The sequence below is a fragment of the Ursus arctos genome, chromosome X (genome assembly GCF_023065955.2).
Source record: "Ursus arctos isolate Adak ecotype North America chromosome X, UrsArc2.0, whole genome shotgun sequence".
Classification (NCBI taxonomy): domain Eukaryota; kingdom Metazoa; phylum Chordata; class Mammalia; order Carnivora; family Ursidae; genus Ursus; species Ursus arctos.
In genome coordinates, this window is record NC_079873.1 from 15,645,768 (window position 1) to 15,668,885 (window position 23,118).

At 40.5% G+C, this 23,118-nt stretch overlaps 1 protein-coding gene across 9 annotated transcripts in view; it reads right to left on the reverse strand.

Annotated features, from left to right (window-relative positions):
* Positions 1-11,034: 11,034 nt before the first annotated feature.
* BCLAF3 (BCLAF1 and THRAP3 family member 3) overlaps positions 11,035-23,118 on the reverse strand; it is a 61,523-nt gene continuing 49,439 nt past the window's right edge. For all 9 annotated transcript variants that reach the window (XM_044377547.3, XM_026480214.4, XM_048213577.2 and 6 more), the window contains one exon: positions 11,035-12,078. In XM_044377547.3, coding sequence (XP_044233482.1) covers positions 12,049-12,078 — 30 coding nt within the window. In that variant the 3' untranslated portion in view covers positions 11,035-12,048. The remainder of the gene's footprint in view (positions 12,079-23,118) is intronic.

Here is a 23,118-nt window from a genome sequence, read left to right on the forward strand (position 1 = left end):
CACAAAGGAGTGAGACAGGGGGCCTCTGCATAGAAAGACAAGCCTTATTTAGGCCAATTGGCAAAGTTGTGTGTGGGTCAGTTTCCTGTCGCTGCTGTGACAAATTACCACAAATTTAGTGGCTTAAGACAATACAATTTGTTCTCTTACAGTTCTGGAAGTCACAGGTCCGAAATGGGTCTCACTGGGCTGAAATCAAGGTGCTGGCAGGGCTGTGTTCCCTCCAGGGACTCTAGGGGAGAGTCCGTTCCCTTGACTTTGCCAGCTTCCAGAGGCTAGAGGCCACCTGCATTCCAGGGCTCCCATCAGCACTCAAGCCACTCTGGTCTCTGCTTCCATCCTCACATCTTCTGTGACTCACTTGTCTCCCTGTTTCCCTAATAAGGACCCTTGGGATTATATTGGGCCCACCTGGAAAATCCAAAATAATCTCCCTCTCTTGAGATCATTAACTTAATTACATCTGCAAAATTCTTTTTGCCAAGTAAAGTAAGGTCACATGGTCACAGGTTCCAGGGATTAGGATGTGGACATCTCTGATGGAATGGCATTATTCTGCTGACCCCAGTTATCTGTATTACTTTAACAGAAACATTTTTCAAAACATGAACTCTTGGACTCAACAATTCTACTTCTAGGAATTAATGCTAATGGAATAATTATTCATGTGTACAAAAATCTATATTCATAGACATTGTTTATAAAATATGCTGAAAAATTATGAACTACATGTTCGTGATAAAAGAGTTTAAAGTATAGATATAAAAAGACTACTATGTAGCAATTAACCATTATGCTACAGAGTTGAGGCTGAATAGAAAAAGATGTTCACTGTATATTAAGTGACAAAAGCAAAATACAAAATGGTAAGTTTACTACTATTTAATTTTTGTAAAAAATGTGTGTCTATCAGAGGTAGGAAAATGTGAGCACTTTTGTGTATGTATGTATGTATGTACATACATATGTGTATGAGTTTAGAGAGAGAGAGAGAAAAAGGGAGACAGTAGAAAAATGTGTGTGTATATAGGTGTGCATGTGTGTGCACAGGCACATGTGTGTGTGCAGAGTGGTTATCTATGTGCCAAAATCCAAAAAATACTGAGACCAAACTGTTAACTGTGGTTATTACTGAATGGTGGGAGTACAAATAATTTTTTTCTTTATGCTTTCCCATAATTTCTAGGATTTTCCTCCATCAAGCACGCATTACTCTTAAACGAGAAAAAAGTTATTAGCATTTTGCATAAATAAATAATTTCTAAAAATGAGCATCTGAGGCCCTAGAGACTGACTACAGCAACGGCTGTCAGCAAAGATTACACATGTAGCAATTAGCACAGCTGAGAAAAGAAAGGATGTCAACTACCCTTATTAATTAACTCTCTAAACCATGGTTTAGCTGTACATGCTCCAGAAGTACATTGAAGCCATGACTATGAATCTCATATCTTGTTCTCTTTAGAATCCTGTTTTGTGCTAAGTTCTGGGAGGCCAGAACATCGTGGTGGATGCTGAATCTCAATTGGTTTCCAGGCAGCATTCAAAAACAGACAGCTTGATTCCCTTCCTTGCCCATTAGGTGGGGCAAGAAAGCTTCAGAAGAGTCCCTACCAACTAAAACATCAACAGGGAAAACCAAATTGCAGAAAAAAACAGGACTCAGAAGTCGTCTTGCTCAGTTTGGACGGGATGTACGCTAACATTTTTCCAGAATGAAAACTTATTCTCAGAGAATTTTCTAGAGAATATCAAGTTGAGACTCTAAAATTCACCTCCAACAAGATTTCAGTACATGACAACCATACCTGTAACCAAGACTCTTTTCCAACAGTTTAAAATTAAAATATCTCTGGTTGAAATGCAAATTAAGACAACACTGTTAAAGAACAAAAATTCGACTGAGTAAATCTGAAGATCTAATTGGCTTTATTGATTCATGAATCGGGTAGCATCCCACCTAGCAAGTAGAGGGGAGTTCTGAGGAGTTGTACAAAACGGAAGGCTTTTATAGGAAGGAGGATGGGGCAAGAAGTTATTGGCAGAAGAAAAGAAAGGATTGTCTCAGGCAAGGTCACCTTCCCTTAGGGGAAAGGTCTGGGGGTGGGGGTGTCTTATCATGCAGATGATCTCATCTGCCCCTATGACAAGTTACCTCATTGGTGCTGATCATAAAAGTCCTGACTTGATCTGGAGGAGATTGAATCTGCCATTAGGTTAGGTATTAAGCCCTGGTTTGGTGACGTGGCCTGGCATCAGTGACTCCATCCTGGGCCTATGGTTTTCTTTCTGACGACACTGAAATACCATTTTTCATGGATCAGAATGGCAAAGATTAAAAAACATGTCAATACACTCCACTGGTCAGGCTGTGAAGAAAGTCTCCTGCATTGCTGGAAGAAACGGGAACTTGTGTAACTCCTATGGAGAAGAGCTGGCAATACCTAAGATTATTCCATTTACCGTTTGCCCTTCAACCCAGCAATCTGATTTGTTAGAATTTACCCTAAAGATTCACTTCCAACAAGATGAAAAGAAATATGCACAAGGTTATTGATCACAGCATTATTTAAATTACACAATATCAGAACCCACTTAAATGTCCAAATATAAGAGCATGGTTGAATAAAGGCACAGCGATGAGTGGAGTATCAGCACCCGTAGAGAAGCATGGGTACAATCTCACAATCTGATACAGAATGATTTCCAGTAAAAAGAGCAAAGTGCAAAAGAGGATACAAAGAATGTGACCTTCTGTGTAAGGAAATGGGAGAAATAAGGAAACATACATATGTCTGCTCATCTTTACCAAAAGAAACACAGGCGGGGCGCCTGGGTGGCACAGCGGTTAAGCGTCTGCCTTCGGCTCAGGGCGTGATCCCGGCGTTATGGGATCGAGCCCCACATCAGGCTCCTCGGCTATGAGCCTGCTTCTTCCTCTCCCACTCCCCCTGCTTGTGTTCCCTCTCTCGCTGGCTGTCTCTCTCTCTGTCAAATAAATAAATAAAATCTTTAAAAAAAAAAAAAAACACAGGAAGGAGAAGCCGGAAGTTTGTCACCTACAAGGAGGTGAAGGGAACAGCACTGAAGGAATACAGGAGGTAGTAACACTTCTCTAAAGCATATCTTTTTGTAGAGTGTTGATTTGTGGAACGATGTTAATGTTCTATGTGTTCAAAAAATTAAGTCAAATCAACAAGGCTGGGGAAGGCGGAGGAAGTTAAACTGAAAGCAAATTGGAAAAAAAGAGCTCAGCTGTATTTCAAAAGAACAACATAACCACATTGTGGAGGGCTGGAGGGTAGTGAGGACTAATCCAAGTAATTTATGAACATAGTATTTATCTACATACCTTCTGTCTTTAGGGGTGTGGAGGTGTTGAACTGCAAACAGAGCCTGACTATTTTTAGTATGTTTGCTTCCTGTTGTGGTATGACTGAAGCAATTGTGAAACTATTTTAGGTATTTTGTGGAATTAAGCAAATGATGAAATGATGTGATATTGTTGGGAGCCAGGGTCCTCACTGTGGAAGAAGGGACACACAAATACGAAATAGGGAAAGCAACGAAGAATCCTATAGGGATGGATGGGAGATATCAGTGTGACCTCATCACTTCTCACATGTGTATGTATATATAATATGCATACACGTGTGTGCGTGCGTGTGTGTGTTTCCTAGCTATGGCTGCCAAAAAGGCTTAGAAGCAAAGACACCACTAGCAACGGGCACTAGTGCCCAAATTTTGGTCTTTAATATTGTTCCCCACTAAGAGGAACCAGGCCTCCTTGGAGAAATGGCTGATTTTAAGGCTTAGGCAAGGAATGTCCAAGATGAACCTGGAGCATCTTGTTATGCCACAAAAAAGGAAGTGCTAAAAATAATTGCTGCCATAGAAGACAGAGCAATAGCTTAAAAGGGCTCCCACTGGCCAAAGTTGGGATAATTTGAACACTAAAATAATCTAGGACAATAATGAATCATAGACCACTGAAAAAGTAGGAATGAACCCCTATCAATAATAAAGACAAATAAATGGGAGAAAAGGGGAGGTCCTTGCTTGCAGGAGAATATCAAAGCCAGCTGATAAGCATGGAGGGAGTCCTGGAGTTGGAAAATCATCATTTTGCAGCCATAACTGTAAATATTGGTTCAGACAAGAGCCATCAATAGATACTGAATCTATGGGGGCAATTTTGACGAAGAACAGCGTATTTCAAATCTGAAAGTATCTCCTTACAGACTGCCTATTTAATCCAGGCAAAACAAAACAAAAACCAGTAATTATATAATGGAAAGAGGGGATAAGTCCTTGACCAGGTGATTAAAATTAACATCACCTTTATAGCAGTGTTGTCTACAATAGCCAAATAATGGAAATAGCCCAAGTGTCCATCACTGGTGAATGGATAAGGAAGATGTGGTATATATATATAATGGAATACCACTTGGCCATCAAAAAGAATGAAATCTTGCCATTTGCAATGACATGGATGGAGCTAGAGAGTATTATGCTAACTGAAGTCAGTCAGAGAAAGACAAATACCATATGGTGTCACTCATATGTGGAATTTAAGAAACTAAACAAACAGAGGGGGGAAAAGAGAGAGAGAGAGAGGCAAACCAAGAAACAGACTCTTAACTCTGGGAACAAACTGACAGTTACCAGAGGGTAGGTGGGTGGGGGATGGGTGAGACAGGTGATAGGGATTAAGGAGGGCACTTGTCCTGATGAGCACCAGGTGATGTACGGAAGGGTTGAATCACTATATTGTACACCTAATATTACACTGTATGTTAACTAACTGGAATTTAAATAAAAACTTCAAAAAATAAATAAAATTAACATCACCAAGAGAAAGGTGGACATGGATATGACACCCTGAGGGGAACACAGTATCACCTGTAAAGTATTTTGACCAGGAATGCAGCCCTGCTGACAACTCAACTTTAGCTCAGTAAGGGCCATTTCACACTTTTGACCTCAGAGCTATAAGACAGTACGTTTGTGTTGCTTTAAATAATTTAGTTTGTAGTAATTTGTTACAGCAGCAATAGAAAACTAATACACTTGGAATATGGATGACAAACTACATGTAAGTACTCTAACACGGTAAATTTTCTGACATTGATAACCACTATGATTAAGAGAATGTCCTGTTCTTAGGAAATACTCATTGGAGTATTTAGAAGTAATGGATATGACATATGAAATCTTTCAAATGATTCAGAAAAAAAATGTGTGTGTGTATACATACACACACACACACACACAAACAGAACAAATGATAAAGCAAATGGAAAATGTTAACAGGTAAAGCTGAGTAAATTGTGTATCAATGTTCCTTGTACTATTCTTGCAACTTTTCTGTAAGTTTGAAATTATTTCCAAATAAAAAATTTTTAGGCAATTGATAATGTCATGTTTCTAATTGAAGTGCAGATGAAAAATAGCTGAACTATAATATAACACCAAATGTGTCTTCTTGAAAACATTAAAGGATTGTTTCCCACCCCCAATACTGATCAACTACTAAAAAGATAAAAAGGTCTCTAGATTTCGTTGCTCTTCTTAACACCCGCAATATTTGCTGAGGACTGCTCTGTGGCTGGTAGCCTCCAAGCCTGGCAATAGAAGGGAAGTTACAAGATGTCTCTTCTTGAGATGTTAAGAATCTGATGTAAGGGGGCGCCTGGGTGGCACAGCGGTTAAGCGTCTGCCTTCGGCTCAGGGCGTGATCCCGGCGTTATGGGATCGAGCCCCACATCAGGCTCCTCCGCTATGAGCCTGCTTCTTCCTCTCCCACTCCCCCTGCTTGTGTTCCCTCTTTCGCTGCCTGTCTCTATCTCTGTCAAATAAATAAATAAAATCTTAAAAAAAAAAAAGAATCTGATGTAAGAAAAAGTGATTTAAATTTTAGTAGAAATACCCAGCTAGAAAAATAGGTAGAACTTGAACTGGTGGCAAGAAGGGAAGAGGCTGGGGAGAAAGAATAATAAGTCAAAGGTTGGAGTCAGGAGAAACCCCACTGAGGGCGACTTTCCAACTAGCTCCTGACACTGAGAAGATGCCCAGAGTCTGATCGTCCCTTCATGCTTCATCTCCTTCTCTTAGGAAACTGTGGAGCAGGGCTCCTAGGAGAGTTCTGGGAGGTGAGTCTGGGTAAATAAAAACTCTGAAAAGCAGCCCACCTTACTGCTTTTCTCTCCAAGTATTTTATAAGCCAGGTGCTAAAATTTGGACTTTTTTCCCTGCAGGTACCAAGAAGCTGCTATAAAGTTTTGGCTAATATGGGGGCGTTTAGCCATTCAACAAGTGTTTTTGAGCCACCCCTATATGTCAAAAACAGAGCCAGATGGAGGGAAGAGAGATACAGGCTGTGTCTCTAGTCACTGTGCTTGAGGGCTTGAGCAGGGGTGCATTTAGGTATTCTGGAAGCCCAGAGGAAAGACAGCTAACCCAATGAGGCTTGATTGGAAAAGCTACCAAAGTGAGTCTTAAGAATCAGGTTTGAAGCAATTGACCAGGGAGATACAGAGAAAGGACATTTGGGACAATGGAAATTGAACAGAGCATATGTGCAGGTGTAAAGGCAGGTGACTGAGGTACATTTAAAGGGGGCCCAGGGCGCCTGGGTGGCTCAGTCAGTTGAGCAACTGACTCTTGATTTCGGCTCAGGTCATGATCTCAGCATCATGGGATTGAGCCCTGCCTTAGGCTCCACGCTCAACGAGGAGTCTGCTTCTTTCCCTCTGCCCCCCCCACCTCGCCTCCCCTCACTCGCACGCACATTCTATCTAATAAATACATAAATCTTTAAAAAAATGAAAATAAAGGGGGCTTAAAGCTCTGCTGGGTGCCTGGCTGGCTCAGTAGGCAGAGCATGCAATCCTTAATCTCAGGGTCGTGAGTCTGACCAGCACTGTGTACCCTGTAATCCCTTGCAGAAATTGTCATCAGCAAGAACTTCATAACATTCAAGTCAATTTCTTCTTTACTAAATATTATTTTAAACATCATTAGAAGGGATTAGAATTTGAGGTAAGAATTTACTTCAGAAAATTATCTGTAAAACAACCTAGTTTTTAATATCTTTAATGACATGTACAGCAAAAACAAAAGCCCTCTAAACTTTAATATGATACTCCAGGATTTCATAACACATTTGCAGCTTTCTGGGAATGGGATTCTATTTCCTGACCTCCAAAATATGTAAATGTGAATGTCATATAAACTACAAACATGTTTTAAACATGTATGTGACTACCTGCAAAGACTGCATATACATATACAAAATATTATCTCAACTACCAAAAAAAAGCTCAGAAAAGACTAATGAAAAAGTATCAAAATGTTAGTTCACACTAAGTATATATAAAGCAGTGTGATTATGAGTGCATTTTTCTTCTTTTTACATACTATTCTATGTACTTTTTAAAAAAATTAATCTCTACGCCCAACATGGGGCTCAAACTCACAACCCCGAGATCAAGAGTCACATGCTCTACTGACTGAGCCAGCCAGCCGTCTCTATTCTATGTACTTTTTATTGTCAGAGGAAAAGTCTTTTTTAAAAAGAACAGTAGTAAATTGATCTAAATTACGTGTGATTATGTTAAATATTTTAAGTCAAGAATTCTTTTTTCTTCTCTTTTTTTAAAGATCTTATTTATTTACTTGAGAGAGAGAGAGAGAGAGAGAGTGCACGAGCAGTGGGGAGAGGCAGAGGGAGAGGGAGAAGCAGGATCCCCGAGAAGCAGGGAGCCCGACGAGGGGCTCTCGATCCCAGGGTCCCAGGTTCATGACTTGAGCCGAAGGCAGATGTTTAGCTGACTGAGCCACCTAGGGGCTCCTAAGTCAAGAATTCTTATTAAAAAGTCAACACAACATATACTTAAATAAGCTTACCCATATGTTATGATGTGGGAGGAGGAATGGCAGAGAGTAAAACCCCTCCAGACTAAGATGAAGTAGGCAGCCCTTGGAGGCAAAACTTGTATACATGGATTTCAGTAACAGATATACAATGGATAGGATGAAATATCCTTACCACTTAAAAAAGAAAGAGGAATGACTTTATTTTATAAAAATGATAACAACGTTCGTTGTATTCAACCAATACAGAAAAGCACAAAGACCCACCACTTAAAAAATTGCCAGTGTTAACAGTGGGTGGGCTTGTATCCAGACCTCTCTATTCATAGGTACAGACAGGATTCATGGTGGGAATTGCTATACTTTTTATTTTAAAAGGTTTTAGTTAATTGTATTTGAATGCTATAGAAAAAAACTTAAAAATGAAACTGAAGGGGCTGCTGGACTTGAGATAAATGTTTTGCCATAAGGGCTACTGGTTCCCAAAAGAGTTATGTAAGCCAGAGTCTCAAACTTGAGCACGTAGCAGAATCCCTTGGAGGGCAGGCAGACTGCTGGGCCCAAGCCCATTTCTGATTCAGTAGGTCTGGGGTGGGGCCAAGAATTTTCATTTCTAACAATTTTACAGGTGATGCCAATATCACTGACTGGGGACCACACTTTGAGAACCAGTGCATTTAAGCTCAAGAAAAAGACTGTGAAAAACTTAAGGTTGGTCAGTAGGTTTTTTTCTATATAATACAATCTTAGACATTATAACTTGACATGACACCTGGCTGTTCAAGATGAGGCAGTTAGTTTTTATCTTCATCCCACTCCCCCCACCAAGTCCTAGTTGATCAATGTATGCTAATTTTTCTTTGTGAAGATTCTTAACATTTACGTTCTATTCCACAAATGTAATCCCTCAGTTTTAAAATCTTAGTTTTTATTTCAACGGACTCAGAGTTCATACCATTCCTTTTGCTGGAACTCTGTTGGGGAACCTGGTATCCCCTCTCTTCTGGGTTCCCATTAAGTGTCTAGAACCAGGGCTCACTGGACACAAAGGTGTATCTTATCCTGCAGGCTTTGGCTTCCCCAGGCTGCTCTATGACCCTGGAAGTGCCTTGTCCTGGTGAATCTTTCCCCTTTTGCAGAGGTCCTAAGACAGCAGCAAAGACTTTATCTTCCCAAGGGTTTTCCTTGACTCTACCCCACATGGCCTGGTCACCTCATTGGTCCCTTTGTCCATACTGGGGCCCCTCGTCACCAAGATGTCCTCAACTTTGTTTCTTTACTCTGCGCTACTTAGGAGGCCGGGGAGGGGTGAAGTCACACCATACCTTGTTGCATTAGCATCTTCCACCCTCTTCCTTGTACGGTTGCTGCTGGTTACTCTGGGACTGCAGATTACTGAGTTTGCTAGATAATGGAGAAGGTGAATTTCTGATCCAGCTTTATTTTTCCTGCTTCCACCTGGAAGTACCTCCATCCTTTTAAAAAACAAACTTCACAAATGTAGGATTTGTTGGGTAAAATGTGATCCATATTACACATCTACATATTTTATTATAATGTAAATATAATAGTTTTTCCAATTGAAAAAAAAAAGAAAATGTGACCTCTAAAATATATATATAGTAGTTTTATCTGTGATAAGATTATGGGTGTCTTCTTTAAACTGAAATTTATGTTGAGATAAATGGAAATATACACACACCTATTAGAAATAATACAGAGAGATCCCATGTACACTTCAGCCAGTTTCTCCCAAACCATCACATTATAAAACCAGCAAAACCATCAACAGAATAGTGCCTTTTGAGGTTTGTGAAACCAGTAAGAAAGAAAATGTGACCAGGAGATATGCAACCAGGCATGCCAACTTTTTCTCCTCAACTTACGTATATATATGTCCAGTAGAGTACTTAACACTCAATATTGGATTTTTTGTTTTTGTAAATCTCTTCCCCAGCAGTTTATGAGGTTCCTCAGAGGAGGGACGCTGTCATATTGTTCTCTTTGTCTCCCCAGTGCTGGGGAAGAGCCTACTATACAAGGGAGGAAGAGGAGAAGGCAATGGTATGTGACTTATCAAAACTTCCATAGTCTTATGCATTAGAGAATTTGAATTCTCAGTCAATAAAAATGCTATGGATAAGATAACCTTCTGTTCAGCCTCCACATGCAAATTAGTTATTTAGTTCTTAATAAACATACTCTACTTGCTACTCATCCATTAAGCTAGTATTTAATGATTTCTTACTGTGTGTCAAGTAGGATGTTGGGAGTTGGGGATACTATGGTGAACAAGACAGACATGGTCCCTGTCCTTATTTTATACTCTTAATTATAAAGCAAGCCTTTCTTTTTAGGCTTTAAATCTAATGCACTCAATATTTTCTGAATACACCCATGTTACCAACAGGTATTTTGTAAATAACATGCATTGCATATTGAGACAATGTCAGAAGCATATTCCTATATGCCTAAATAGGAAGTCAGTTGTGGAATGATTAATATCGAGTCAACTGTCTTAGCCTTATGTGCTATGCTATGATAAATACAGTCAGAGAATTAATGCTGTATACCAAGTTACATTTCCATGTTCAATGTCCGGTTTCCTTATCAGACTGTTCGGACCATAAAGGCAGGCTGCATGTGTCTTGTTCTCTTTTTCACTGCTGTAATTTTAGCACAGAATCTGTGCAATAAATATGTGTTAACCAAATAAATATTCAAGGCTCATAAGTGTCCCCCAGAATATGAGAATAAATTAATTCTTTTGAAATTTAAGGCAGATGTTATGAGTAGCTCACACAATATAAAGTTGTCATACTACTGCACACATGTATTTCTTTCTTGCTGTAAGTGGAATGTTAAATATGCTTGGAAAACCTGACTTACAGAGATGGTACACAGCATTAAGACAGGCTGTCTACCTAAATTTATTAGCCAGTTTTAATCCAAGTACTCTTGCCCTCACTTACTACTGACCCAATAAGGAATGGCTGCCCTATCTTACAAAGATAGGTAAAAAAAATTAAATATTTGTAGTGAGATTTTTCATAATCCAGTCATGAGAAATCAAGTTCTTACCAGATTTTGATTTTAAAAGTTCTGCCTTTGTATGAAATTAAAATAATGTTCTCACAAACTGGCAAGTAACTTCAAGCAGAAGGAGCAACAGTATTTTATTTTATTACAAATAAACTTTCACAAAAGTTTAATTGGGAATGTATATGTACTATTAAGCAGAACAAAGAAAACAAAAAGAAATAAGGTACTAGGACCTAAAATATCAGTTAAAACCCCATCAATTTTATCTTACGCTAGTAGGTACTCAACACAACTGAACTGAAAATAAACACTTTATAATATGTGCTTGCAAAATGTATAATGCTGTAGTAGTAAAGTACAATTTCCAAATACGAGATTTTGTCTGTCAGATTTTTAAAAAGCCTTTAAAAATATGATATGCACAAGCTTGCCCTGAGGGAAAGTAAGATGGAATATAAATTACAAAATCTTTACATATTTTCCACAATAGCATTTTGAAATTGGAAAGAGCAAATAGTGGTGGAAAAAACTGAATGAACCAATTACTAAAAATTCAGTGCACTCATAACTACCTGATGGAAATTGTGAAGCACCTTTTCTTGTGCCTTTGTTTATCATAATATGAAATGTATAAATTATATAGGCCTTGATCTTCAGAAACTTAAGAAAATTTCAAGTTATAAGCCAAACTGTCATCAGAAAGAAAGAAAAATCTGGTATAAAATTTGCTACCATAAGGCCACTGTTTCAAGTTCTTTCATGTACAGACACTATACAATTCAGATACTTTTGTTTTTATTACATAAGCAAAACTTTCAACATATAAACGTCTGGATATAACTCAGTTAAGTTCTATATGAAACCATGCTCGGAGAAAAATGCATCAACAAATAATGCCCTTTTGAGACTTTTTGCAAAAGAAACTGTAGTTAATACAACTTTTAAATTGAATACTGTAATTTAAAAGCAATTAAGTGTAAAAAAGTTGCAGCATTCCACTACAGAAAAATAAAGTTATTTTATCAAGAAAGTTACAGTATTAGTGCTTTAGTGCCAATTCTAACTCCTGACAAAAAGAGATGCTCCCAAATATCATCCTGTAGTGTCGTTTCCATATGTAATAATTCCAGATTAGATTGCTGGGGCAACGTTTGCGTATTCCTATTGAGAGAAAACAAAAGAAATACAGACTTCAAAAGAAGAGTCAGTTATAACATCTGAGTTAGAGTTTTTTCCCATTGCAATTTTCAAGATATTTTAATTTATGTAGTACCACTTGCAGCCAAGACCCCCACAAAGGTATGTGGAACCCCAAAGACGTAAAGTAACAACAGAACACATCAAAGCAGATATCAAATGGTTAAGTCAGTAGGACAAAGAAAATATATGACACTCAGCACGCTGGTATTAGTAAATTGATGAAAAGGCATTCTGCTATTTGGGTGAGTTTCATTGGGGATTTAAAAAAAAAAATCAGGACTCTTAAAAGTTAGCCCCTCAAGCACGGAGCCTGGTGTGACACACACACAATCTCAAACTGGTATTTGATCTTTGTCATCATATGGTATCTTTAATTTTAAAATGACATGGACTCTTCTAGCTTGGCTGACAGAGAAAGCTACTGGGGAGTGGGGGAAGCATTCTTGCTTTTGGATGGTTACCTACAACATAAAAAAGATGTAAGGCTTCCGTAAACACAGGAAAAGAATTCACAACAATAAAACTGTGATTGAAGAGGGTAATGAAACATGGATTCTATACTGTGATGCTATGCAAAATATTAAATTATCAACCACAAACTGGACAGAATACCATGCAACCAATAAAAGAGCAAAAATGGTAAATGGCATGTTTTTCTGGGACATTAAAAATATTTATTAATACATATATCCTTACCTTTTACTAGGATCTTACATTATTAAAACTGAAAGAAATTTAAAAGTTGATTTATTTTTTGGCATTTACATTAGTATGGAAACATTTAATTCCAAACAAAAGCAGTGCTGATAGAAAATTCTTATTCTTCTTTCAATTTTGGTTAATTAGTGAAATGTTCAAAATACATATGTGTGTGTGTGTGTGTGTGTATAGTCAACATCATTCCTCTAAATAGAAGTAGACTTCATTGTGTCCCATTCCTTTGTTATATAATATAAAAAACCATATACATTGACCTTCAAATAAAATATCTGTTGCCTACTAACAGCTTTAAAAGGAAACTCTGACTATAATAATTCATAAAAATTTTTCAACTAAAATACCTTGTTTTCACAAATGTACAATTATTCTGAATCACATTCACCCTTGACATAGCTTCTTCCACACCATCTCTCAGCTTGATCCCTCCATTCTTCCAATTATTTGAAAACCTATTTTAAGCAGAATGTGAACTAGATATACGAGCACCAGGATGGTCTATGTTTTCTTAAGCTGACATTTAGTATCACTGCAAATGCTCCCTTGTGGGTCTTCCTGCATCTCATCTCTTCCCCAGAATCTGCGTACCCACTGCGCACCACATAATCATTCTCAACAGCACTTTCTCCTCAGTCTAGAAAGATGTTCTACTACTATATCACGTCCTCGATATTCTACCTGGCTTTTGAGGCCTTCTATAAACTGCACACTCCTATCTTTACCCAACTCTCTACGTTCTACCACCAAATACAGATCTTCAGCTGTAGTCCTTTCTATGCCCTGCTCTTCTCTATGACTCAGTTTACCTCCTCTGTAAGAGGAGAGTAAAAATCAAAGTACTTAGCATACTTTCCCTGGCCATTCCTAACATAGTGATTTTTCCGTCTCTTTAGACATTTGCCATCTGTGAAATTAAGCTCTTCAAAACTATGGTTGTACAGGTGAGTTAATATAGCACACCTGACTGCTATCCTTTGAAAGCCTTGCTTCCAAGGTTGGCCCCTGGTTAACAGCCAGGGACTTAGATTTTGGGAGGATCCCCACCATTGATGAGTATCTAAACTGTGCAAACACTGTGGTCTATGCTGAACACCTGCTTTCCTTCAGGGTCTGGAATTCGGGTACGTAACTGGCAGGGGGTGCCTACGTGACCAACCCTCAATAAAACCCTGGCCACCGAGTCTCTAACGAGCTTTCCTGGTTGGCAACATTTCACATGTGTTATCACAGCTCGTTGCTGGGGGAATTAAACACGTCCTGTGTGACTCCACTGGGAGAGGACTCTTGGAAACTTGCACCTGGTGTCCTCTGGACTTCGCCCGTGTGCCAATTCCTTCTGCAGGTGTGCTGTGCAGCTTCCACTCTAATACGTCACAGCTGTGAGTGCCACCATATGCTCAGTGTCCCGAGTGCTCCTAGCAAATCACCAGAACTGGGGCTGGTCTTGGGGACCCCAACACAATGGCTACTATTCACTAACATTTTAGAGCTATAAATGAATGTGTGAGAGCGGGTGTATGTATATATGATTAGGCTTGATTCTATTCAACAGGCATTTTCTGAAGACGGACTATATGAAAGGCAAAAAGGGGAAGATATGAAGACTAATGAGATACCCTCTAACCTCAAGGAGCTGATGATCTATTTGGAGAAACAGGAAGGTAAACAGCAACAGTTAGAAACCAAATGAAACAAGAGCTAAAGAAGGGGCTTTGGTAAGGCTTTATAGTGGGTCTTAAAAGGAAAGCAGGGTTTAATAAGAAAATGATGAGGATCAAGAGGCTATTTCTAGGCAAGAGAACAGCAGGAGCAAAGATACAGGTACATGAAAATTTCTGTTATGCTCCAAAAAGCAGAGGGTCCATGAAGAACTGTGCTTACAAAGGCAGCTTATTAGGACTGGAGCTGGTGAAAAAGTCCAGTCTCTTCACTTGTAGGCAACAGAATCCTTGGAAGGGGTTTGCATAAGAGTGACATGAGTCAATCTGTGTTTTGGGACAATAACTGTGCTAGTAGTGAATGGACAGAATAAGCAAATCACAGCAGGCAAGGAAACAAGTGAGAGGCTCCAAAGATTCCAAAGACAGATCAGGAATACATAAAAATGTAGCCTACGCTAAAGGTGGCATTTTCAATCAGTGGGGAAAGGACAAATTATTCAGTAAATACTGTTAAAAAACTGATGATCCATTGGGGAAAAAATTAGATTCTAACCTCACATTGTATCATAAAAATGAATTCTAAAAGGAATAAATATGTATACGTTTAAAAAATTAACCATAGAACCACTTAAAGAAAACATTGTAAGGAATTTTTATAAGGATAAGTATGATATGAAATTTAGAAGCCATACAGGACCAACTCAAATAGACTCATGAACATTCACAAGTTTTATAATGTAAAAGCCACCACAAACAACTGGCAAACATAAAATAAATACCAGCAAAATGTATGATAGGTTAATACTCTCAGTAAATCAAGAGCTCTTACAAATAAATAAGAAAAAGTACTATCCCTCAACAGAAATACTGGCAAAGCACAGAAATAAGAAAATTAAGAGAAGGCATGCAATTGGCCAATAGACACATAAAAATATGCTCACATCATTAATAACCAAAGAAAGGTAAATGAAAACTATTTTCTGCTATTAGGTTGACAATGGATAATAAAGACTGATAACATGGAGTACTAGCTATGGTGCAGTAAACAGGCTCTTTCATGTACTTCTGATCAGAGTATAAATGAGTAAAAGGCAGACTATGGCAAGGTACCAAAATGTCAGTGTGCCCAGTGGTGTTACCAAAAATGAAGAAAACCTGTAAGCTATCCCGAAGTCATCAGCAGAGGCTTGGTTAAGTAAGTCAGCAATTATCAAACGGGTATGCCTACCATTAGGGACATATGAAGACTTTCCAAGGAGCATGTGGGGACAGATCGTTTGGAAAGAAGTAATATCTAGATCTTCAAATTCCCAGCATTCACTTTCCAAAATTAACCTGTCTGCACAACTGGTTAGGGCTGGTCCCTCACCTCCCATTTTATATGAGAAAGATACACCTTCTCATCCTGAATTTCACTACTTTGCATTACCCGGGGATTCCCCAAAACAGGGCAATTGGAAATATTGGCAATGGTGTCAAGAAAATGAACCTGCTCTAGCAGCTAGTAATAAGTAGCAAACTTCTGCAAGCCACATGGCTTCTGATTCTTTGCTTTTGTTTAATAAAATTGAAGGACGACAAAATCAAGCTGTCAGTAAAAGAACATTCAAAATAGTTTTTGATGACAGATCACTAAGGGTTTTTTTGGCCTATAATTCAGAGTGAGTCCAAAGAACCAAGTGGCATTGCTACAATAAAGTCCTTTCATTCTCATCTATATAATCATATAGACAAGGTTTCTCAGGACTTACATCTATAAAAAGAAAAAATAGAATGGATACTTAGAACACTATTCTACTAGCAATAAATAACATTTATATGTGAATACATGAACTAATTTAAAAGAGAAATGCAATTCCAATATAACTTTTGTCTAATCAATACTTATCAAAACCTGTAATATATTTATGCCACTTTGATCAACTATAATGTTAACTGAATGCAGAGGAAATATTTAACACCTAAAAGTCACAGAAATCTATTAACATTATATGTCAACTTTGATTTGGTGATCAATGAAAGACTTCCCAAGATAAAAGTCTATGGGGGAAACAGAAAGAAATCCAAATTCAAGGCAAAAAAGGGAACGATACAAAACTTCTTACGTTAAAAGAGGTTGTCTGCATATTTTAGAAAATGAATGATGTTAAATCATCAAATTTCTGTGGTGTGAGGTTCCACTGAAGAGCTTCCAAAGAATGATGTAAGTTTTAGTTAACACTCTCATTATTTATATGCCAGAAATTATATATATCCCTTAAAACAATTTAAACTTACGACAAAAAAACTACTAGATACTGACCTAAAAGTGTGCAAGGAGGTAAATAATTTTTCAAAATTTCAGGGTATGTGAGCACAGAATGGAATAATATGCAGCCATTAAAATGAATGAGATGAGTGAAGTAATGAGTGATAGAGGACTTGCACTGGCTGAAGTTGGACGGAGAACTAGGAGGATTAGTAGGAGAAGTTTCTAGATTGGCTGGCTGGCTGCAAGGAGAAATCAGCGGTCTGGGGAGGAGAGCGAGTTTGATTTTATTTTTAACAGTGTTACTGAGATCTAATTCACACACCATACAGCTCAGCCATTTAAAGCATACAATTCAATAGTTTTTTAGTATATTCACAGAGGTGTGCAACCATCAGTCACTACAATTGGTTTTAGAGTATTTTCTCAGCCACAAAGGATCCCTATACCTGTTAGCAGGCACACACACGCCCCTATTTTCCCCTAACTCCCCAGTCTCTGGCTGCCGTTAATCTACTTCCTGTCTCTATGGCTTCATTTATTCTGAGTATCTCATATAGATGGAATCATACAATATGGGGTCTTTGTGACTGACTTCTGTCACTTAGCATCATGTTTTTAAGGGTCACCCATGCTATAGTTTGTATCGGTGAAAGTCTGATTTTGAGCAAGCTGAATTTGAGGTGCCTTCAGGACAGCCATGTGAGGGTATCTTGGAGGCAGCTAGAAACCCGGAGCTCTGGAGAATGGTCAGGGCTGAAGACATCACCACAGGAAATGGCTAGGACCTCGGGAAGAGGTGAAGGCAATCAAAGCAAGTAGAAGGAATAAAGAGAAGAAAGAATATAATGCTAGAGAATGCTTGTATTTTTTAAAGGATGCACTGAAGAAGAGAAACCACCCAATAAGACAAAGAAGTCAGAGAGGTAGAGAGTAAAACTGGAGGCTCCAGAGGTCAGAAACGTCTGAAGGTGATGATGCCACCCTGGCACACTTCAGCTCCAGGGACAGAGCAGGTGTGTCACAGATTCTTGTCAGTCACCTGATCTTGGTTCCCATTCTACGTACTCCACGACTTTCAAGGGTTTTTTTCAAGCCCAAGTGCCACAGATTCCAGTCTTTAACTTCCTTCTTGCAGTGTCTTTATGCTCTCTCCTTTCTCCCCTTTGTATCCATGGGCAGAGCTCTGGTAGGGACCTTGCTGACAGGCACCCTGAGGACCGCTAGAGAATCTATGATGCTAAGGAACTCCAGGTCTCCCTGACTGAACACACAACTGCTAGTATTTTTTCAGAGGCAATGTTCTGAGAGATGGCTTCACGAATTTTTACTGCGTTCTTTGTCCTACTCTGGTACATATTCAGACCCTCGAAAGAGTTTCTGAAAACTTTGTGATGAGCAGAGGATATTTAAGGGGGTCACTTGTGAATGTGAATAAAAGACCAGCCTTATTCCAGGTGGTAACAGACATTCTTCCCATCCCCTCATCTTCTAGCCCAAGCACAGAATTCAAGAGAAAGGTGACACAGTAAAAGGGAATCTGGGTGCCAGAATGCAATTAATAATGACAAGTGCCAATCAATTAGGAGAAGAATTTCAGTTCTGTACTTCTTAATACTGCTTGGGAATCCTGCCCCTTTGTAAGCAGCTGGGGAGCCACAATTGCTCTTGTTAAGTAGGACAAGAAGACATATTAGGAGCACATCTAGGATCTCCCCCACCCCTCCCTGAGGCTGTTTGGTGTTGGAGAGAGGAAGCACATGTCTGATGGCACAGTAACCCGATCATAATACAGATGAGCGTCACCAGACTTTCAAACCATGAATGATCAGCCCCGGCATTTCAACACGGTCAGGGAGTGAGCAGTCCAGACAAGATCAGTCTAAACCTTCCTGGTGGACAATGAGGCACGTGTAGGTTCACATCTACTTTCAGGCTCAAGCAGCTCCAGGGCACCTAGATAAATTAATTGGTCATGAATCCTTACTTAATCTAGGTGGTGATCTAATAACAATAAAAAGAATGAACTCACTATTAGGGCAAAAAGCCAGACCAGTGCACAGATACAGGTCAGACTATAGCTTCTCTCCGGGACAGGACCTTCAAAGTTCCCTCCAATACGGAAGCTTGAGATGAAAAGTGATATAAATGGTACCTCATACTCTGTAACTCTATTTGAGCACAAGTGTCCCTAATCTAAGGGAACGGGGACGTACGCAAGACTGGAAAAACTGAAGACTACAAGACTTCATCTCTTTTCTTTAGGGCATAAAGGATGAGGTGAAATGATTAGGTCTAATTCACCAGTTTATACACATGGAATGGGGTTTCAGAGTAGCACAATACTACTGGGACAGCCCACAGGCCAGGAAAGCCTTAAGTACCTTACTTCAGACCTTGGCAGAAAACAGAGAACTGCAATGCCTCATTCCTTTCCGTAAAGGTTGGAGTGTGTGGAACTCAACAGTTAAGTAGGGTGCTAAAAGTAGGGTATGTACCTAATTTCATGCCATATGTGTAGAGCTGGGTCTTGTTCAAACACAAACCTATAAAAAGCCTATTTATGCCTTACTTATAGGCACTGACAGTAGCCAGAATGGAAAAGCCCATGTCAATGTAGCTACAATACAAAGACATAGAAGTAGCATCCAGAACGGTAGGACTAAGAAAAAGAGTAGTAGACACCAACTATTAAAAAGTGCAGTGTGTTGGGACTACTTCTAAAGCACTCAGACAGTAGCAAAAGGCAAAAGGAGGGCAGGCTATGAGCTGCGCTGGACCTTAACTGTAACTGCTACATTTTGGATGATACAAAAGCCAAAGCCCTAACAACTGGAGACTCATAGCAGCTTGTGGCTCCCTCTAGGGCATATTTCTTTTATTTTTTTTAAAGATTTTATTTATTAGAGAGAGAGAAAGAGAGCGAGCACGCGAGCAAGCGGAGGGACAGAGGGAGAAGGAGAGAGAGAGAAACCCAAGCAGACTCCGCACTGAGCACAGAGCCCAATGGAGGGCTCGATCTCAGGACGCTGAGATCATGACCTGAGCCAAAATCAAAACTGGACACTTAACCGACTGAGCCACCCAGGTGCCCTTCTGGGACACACTTCTTATGTCCTAAGATGAAGGCTTGATGTCTGGTTTCTATTTGCCGTTAAGTGAAGCTGGTGGTCAACGTGGTCTGGAAGGACTGGGTAGTCAGTAAGAAATGGGCACAGTGAGCAGCAGCTCTTTCTGCCCACGGGTCCTGTCCCCGTGCTTTAATAAACCACCAATTTTGCACCAAAGACTCCTCAAGAATTCTTTCTTGGTCGTCAGCTCCGGACCCCACCCCACTGAACCTTGCGAGTATTCCATGTCCTCATCAAGATAGTGGGAGCTCCTTTAAACTGGCTCCTGAGGAGTTAAGATGGCGGAGGAGTAGGGGACCCCTTTTTCAGCCGGTCCCCCGAGTCGAGCTGGATAGGTACCAGACCAGCCTAAACAACCACGGAGTCAGCCTGAGTCGCAGGAAGATGCATCTGGATCTCTACAAATGAACATCTCCAGCGCTGAGTATTGAGGTACGAAGCGGGGAGCCGTGAATCCGTGCACAGATATCGGAAGATAAACGGAAGGGGGAGGGAGCCGCCGTGTTCGGGCGCTGGGAAGCGGTAGCCACTTGCACGGGAGAGCGGGCGGGCTCGCAGTCGGCACCCGCAAAACAGCAGACTGAGACCGGGAGCCGGGTGCGCGCGCCACCAGGCATCTCGCGGAACCCCGGAATCCCGGTGCGCTCACTGGATCCAGACTGAGACCGGGAGCTCCGGGAGCGCGCGCGGGGCGGCTGGCGGCGTTAGAAACACAAAGGACAGAGACGCGCCGGCCCTGGACGTGAGGGCTGGGACGCCGGGTGTGGGGCGCACATCCTGGGACGCTGCAGGGTTGAGCAGCACCAACAGAAACAGAGTTAAAGTGGCCAGAACATTAGTAGAGAACGGGCCGCAATCCCTCTGTTCTGTGACAGAGGCTGAAATTCGGCCGCTGCTGCTCTGACTCTCAGAAGAGGCACAGCAAACCGCCAGAGAACAAAAGCCTGGAAATACCGGCTCAGGGAGTGCCCATCCCCATTCCCCCTCGCAGGGGATGCGGAGACTCTACCCAAACAGGGTTGCCTGAGTATTGGTGCGGCAGGCCCCTACCCCAGAACACAGAAGGCAGGCTGAAAAATCAAGAAGCCCACAACCCGGGGCGCCTGGGTGGCGCAGTCATTGAGCGCCCGTCTCCGGCTTAGGGCGTGATCCCGGCGTTCCGGAAAGGAGTCCCTCATCGGGCTCCTCCGCTGGGAGCCTGCTTCTTCCTCTCTCACTCCCCTGCTTCTGTTCCCGTTCTTGCTGACTGTCTGTCTCCCTCTCTCAGATAAATAAATAAAATCTTTAAAGAAGAAGCCCACATCTCTAAGATCCCTATAAAACAAGGGGCACGGCCTGGGACCCAGTCAATAATTTGGGCTCTCGACAACCCCGCAACCTCTCCTCATCAGAATGACAAGAAGGAGAACCCCCCCCAGCAAAGAAAAGACAATGAGTCTGTGGCCTCTGCCACAGAAATAATGGATATGGATGTAACCAAAGTATCAGAAATGGAATTCAGAGTAACGATGGTCAAAATGATGAGTAGAATTGAAAAAACTATTAACGAAAAGGTTACTGAGAATAGAGAATCCCTAAGGACAGAAAAACGAAAATAGAAGCTGGTCTTAAAAAAATCCACGCCCACGAATGTAGGTTACGGGAGATCACTGACTCAATGAAACGATCCAATGTCAGAATCATCGGCATCCCCGAGGGGGTGGAGAAAAACGGAGGTCTAGAAGAGATATTTGAACAAATTGTAGCCGAAAACTTCCCTAATCTAGCGAGGGAAACAAACATTCGTGTCCAAGAGGCAGAGAGGACCCCTCCCAAGTTCAACCACGACAAACCTACGCCACGTCACATCATAGTGCAATTCGCAAATATTAGATGCAAGGATACAGTATTGAAAGCGGCCAGGGCAAAGAAATTTCTCACGTACCAAGGCAAAAGCATCAGAATTACGTCAGACCTGTCTACACAGACCTGGAATGAGAGAAAGGGTTGGGGGGGCATTTTTATTTATTTTTTTAATTTTTTTTTAAAGATTTTATTTATTTATTTGACAGAGATAGAGACAGCCAGCGAGAGAGGGAACACAAGCAGGGGGAGTGGGAGAGGAAGAAGCAGGCTCATAGCAGAGGAGCCTGATGTGGGGCTCGATCCCACAACGCCGGGATCACACCCTGAGCCGAAGGCAGACGCTTAACCGCTGTGCCACCCAGGCGCCCCTGGGGGGGGCATTTTTAAAGCTCTTTCAGAGAAAAACATGCAGCCAAGGATCCTTTATCCAGCAAGGCTGTCATTCAGAATTGATGGAGAAATAAAGACATTCCAGAATCGCCAGTCATTAACCAATTTCGTAACCACGAAACCAGCCCTACAGGAGATATTAAGGGGGGTTCTATAAAGGTAAAAAGGCCCCAAGAGTGATACAGAACAGAAAGTCACAACCGATACAAACAAAGACTTTACTGGCAACATGGCATCATTAAAATTCTATCTCTCAGTTCTTAGTGTCAATGTAAATGGTTTAAACGCTCCCATAAATGCCACAGGGTTGCAGATTGGATAAAAAGAAATGACCCATCCATTTGCTGTCTACAAGAGACTCATTTCGAACCCAAAGATGCATTCAGACTGAGAGTAAGGGGATGGAGTACCATCTTTCACGCAAATGGACCTCAAAAGAAAGCTGGGGTAGCAATTCTCATATCAGATAAATTGGATTTTAAACTACAGACTATAGTTAGAGACGCAGAAGGGCACTATATTATTCTTAAGGGAAGTATTCAACAAGTGGATATGACAATTATAAATATATATGCCCCCAACAGGGGAGCAGCAAGATACACAAGCCAACTCTTAACCAGAATAAAGAGACATATAAATAAAAATACATTAATAGTAGGGGACCTCAACACTCCACTCTCAGAAATAGACAGAACACCCTGGCAAAAAAAAAAAAAAAAAAAAAAAAAAAGCATTTGACAAAATACAGCATCCTTTCCTGATTAAAACCCTTCAGAGTGTAGGAATAGAGGGTACATTTCTCAATCTCATAAAAGCCATCTATGAAAAGCCTACTGCAAATATCATTCTCAATGGGGAAAAGCTGGAAGCCTTTCCCTTAAGATCAGGAACACGACAAGGATGCCCACTCTCGCCACTATTATTCAACATAGTACTAGAAGTCCTTGCAACAGCAATCAGACAACAAAAAGGGATCAAAGGTATCCAAATCGGCAGAGAAGAAGTCAAA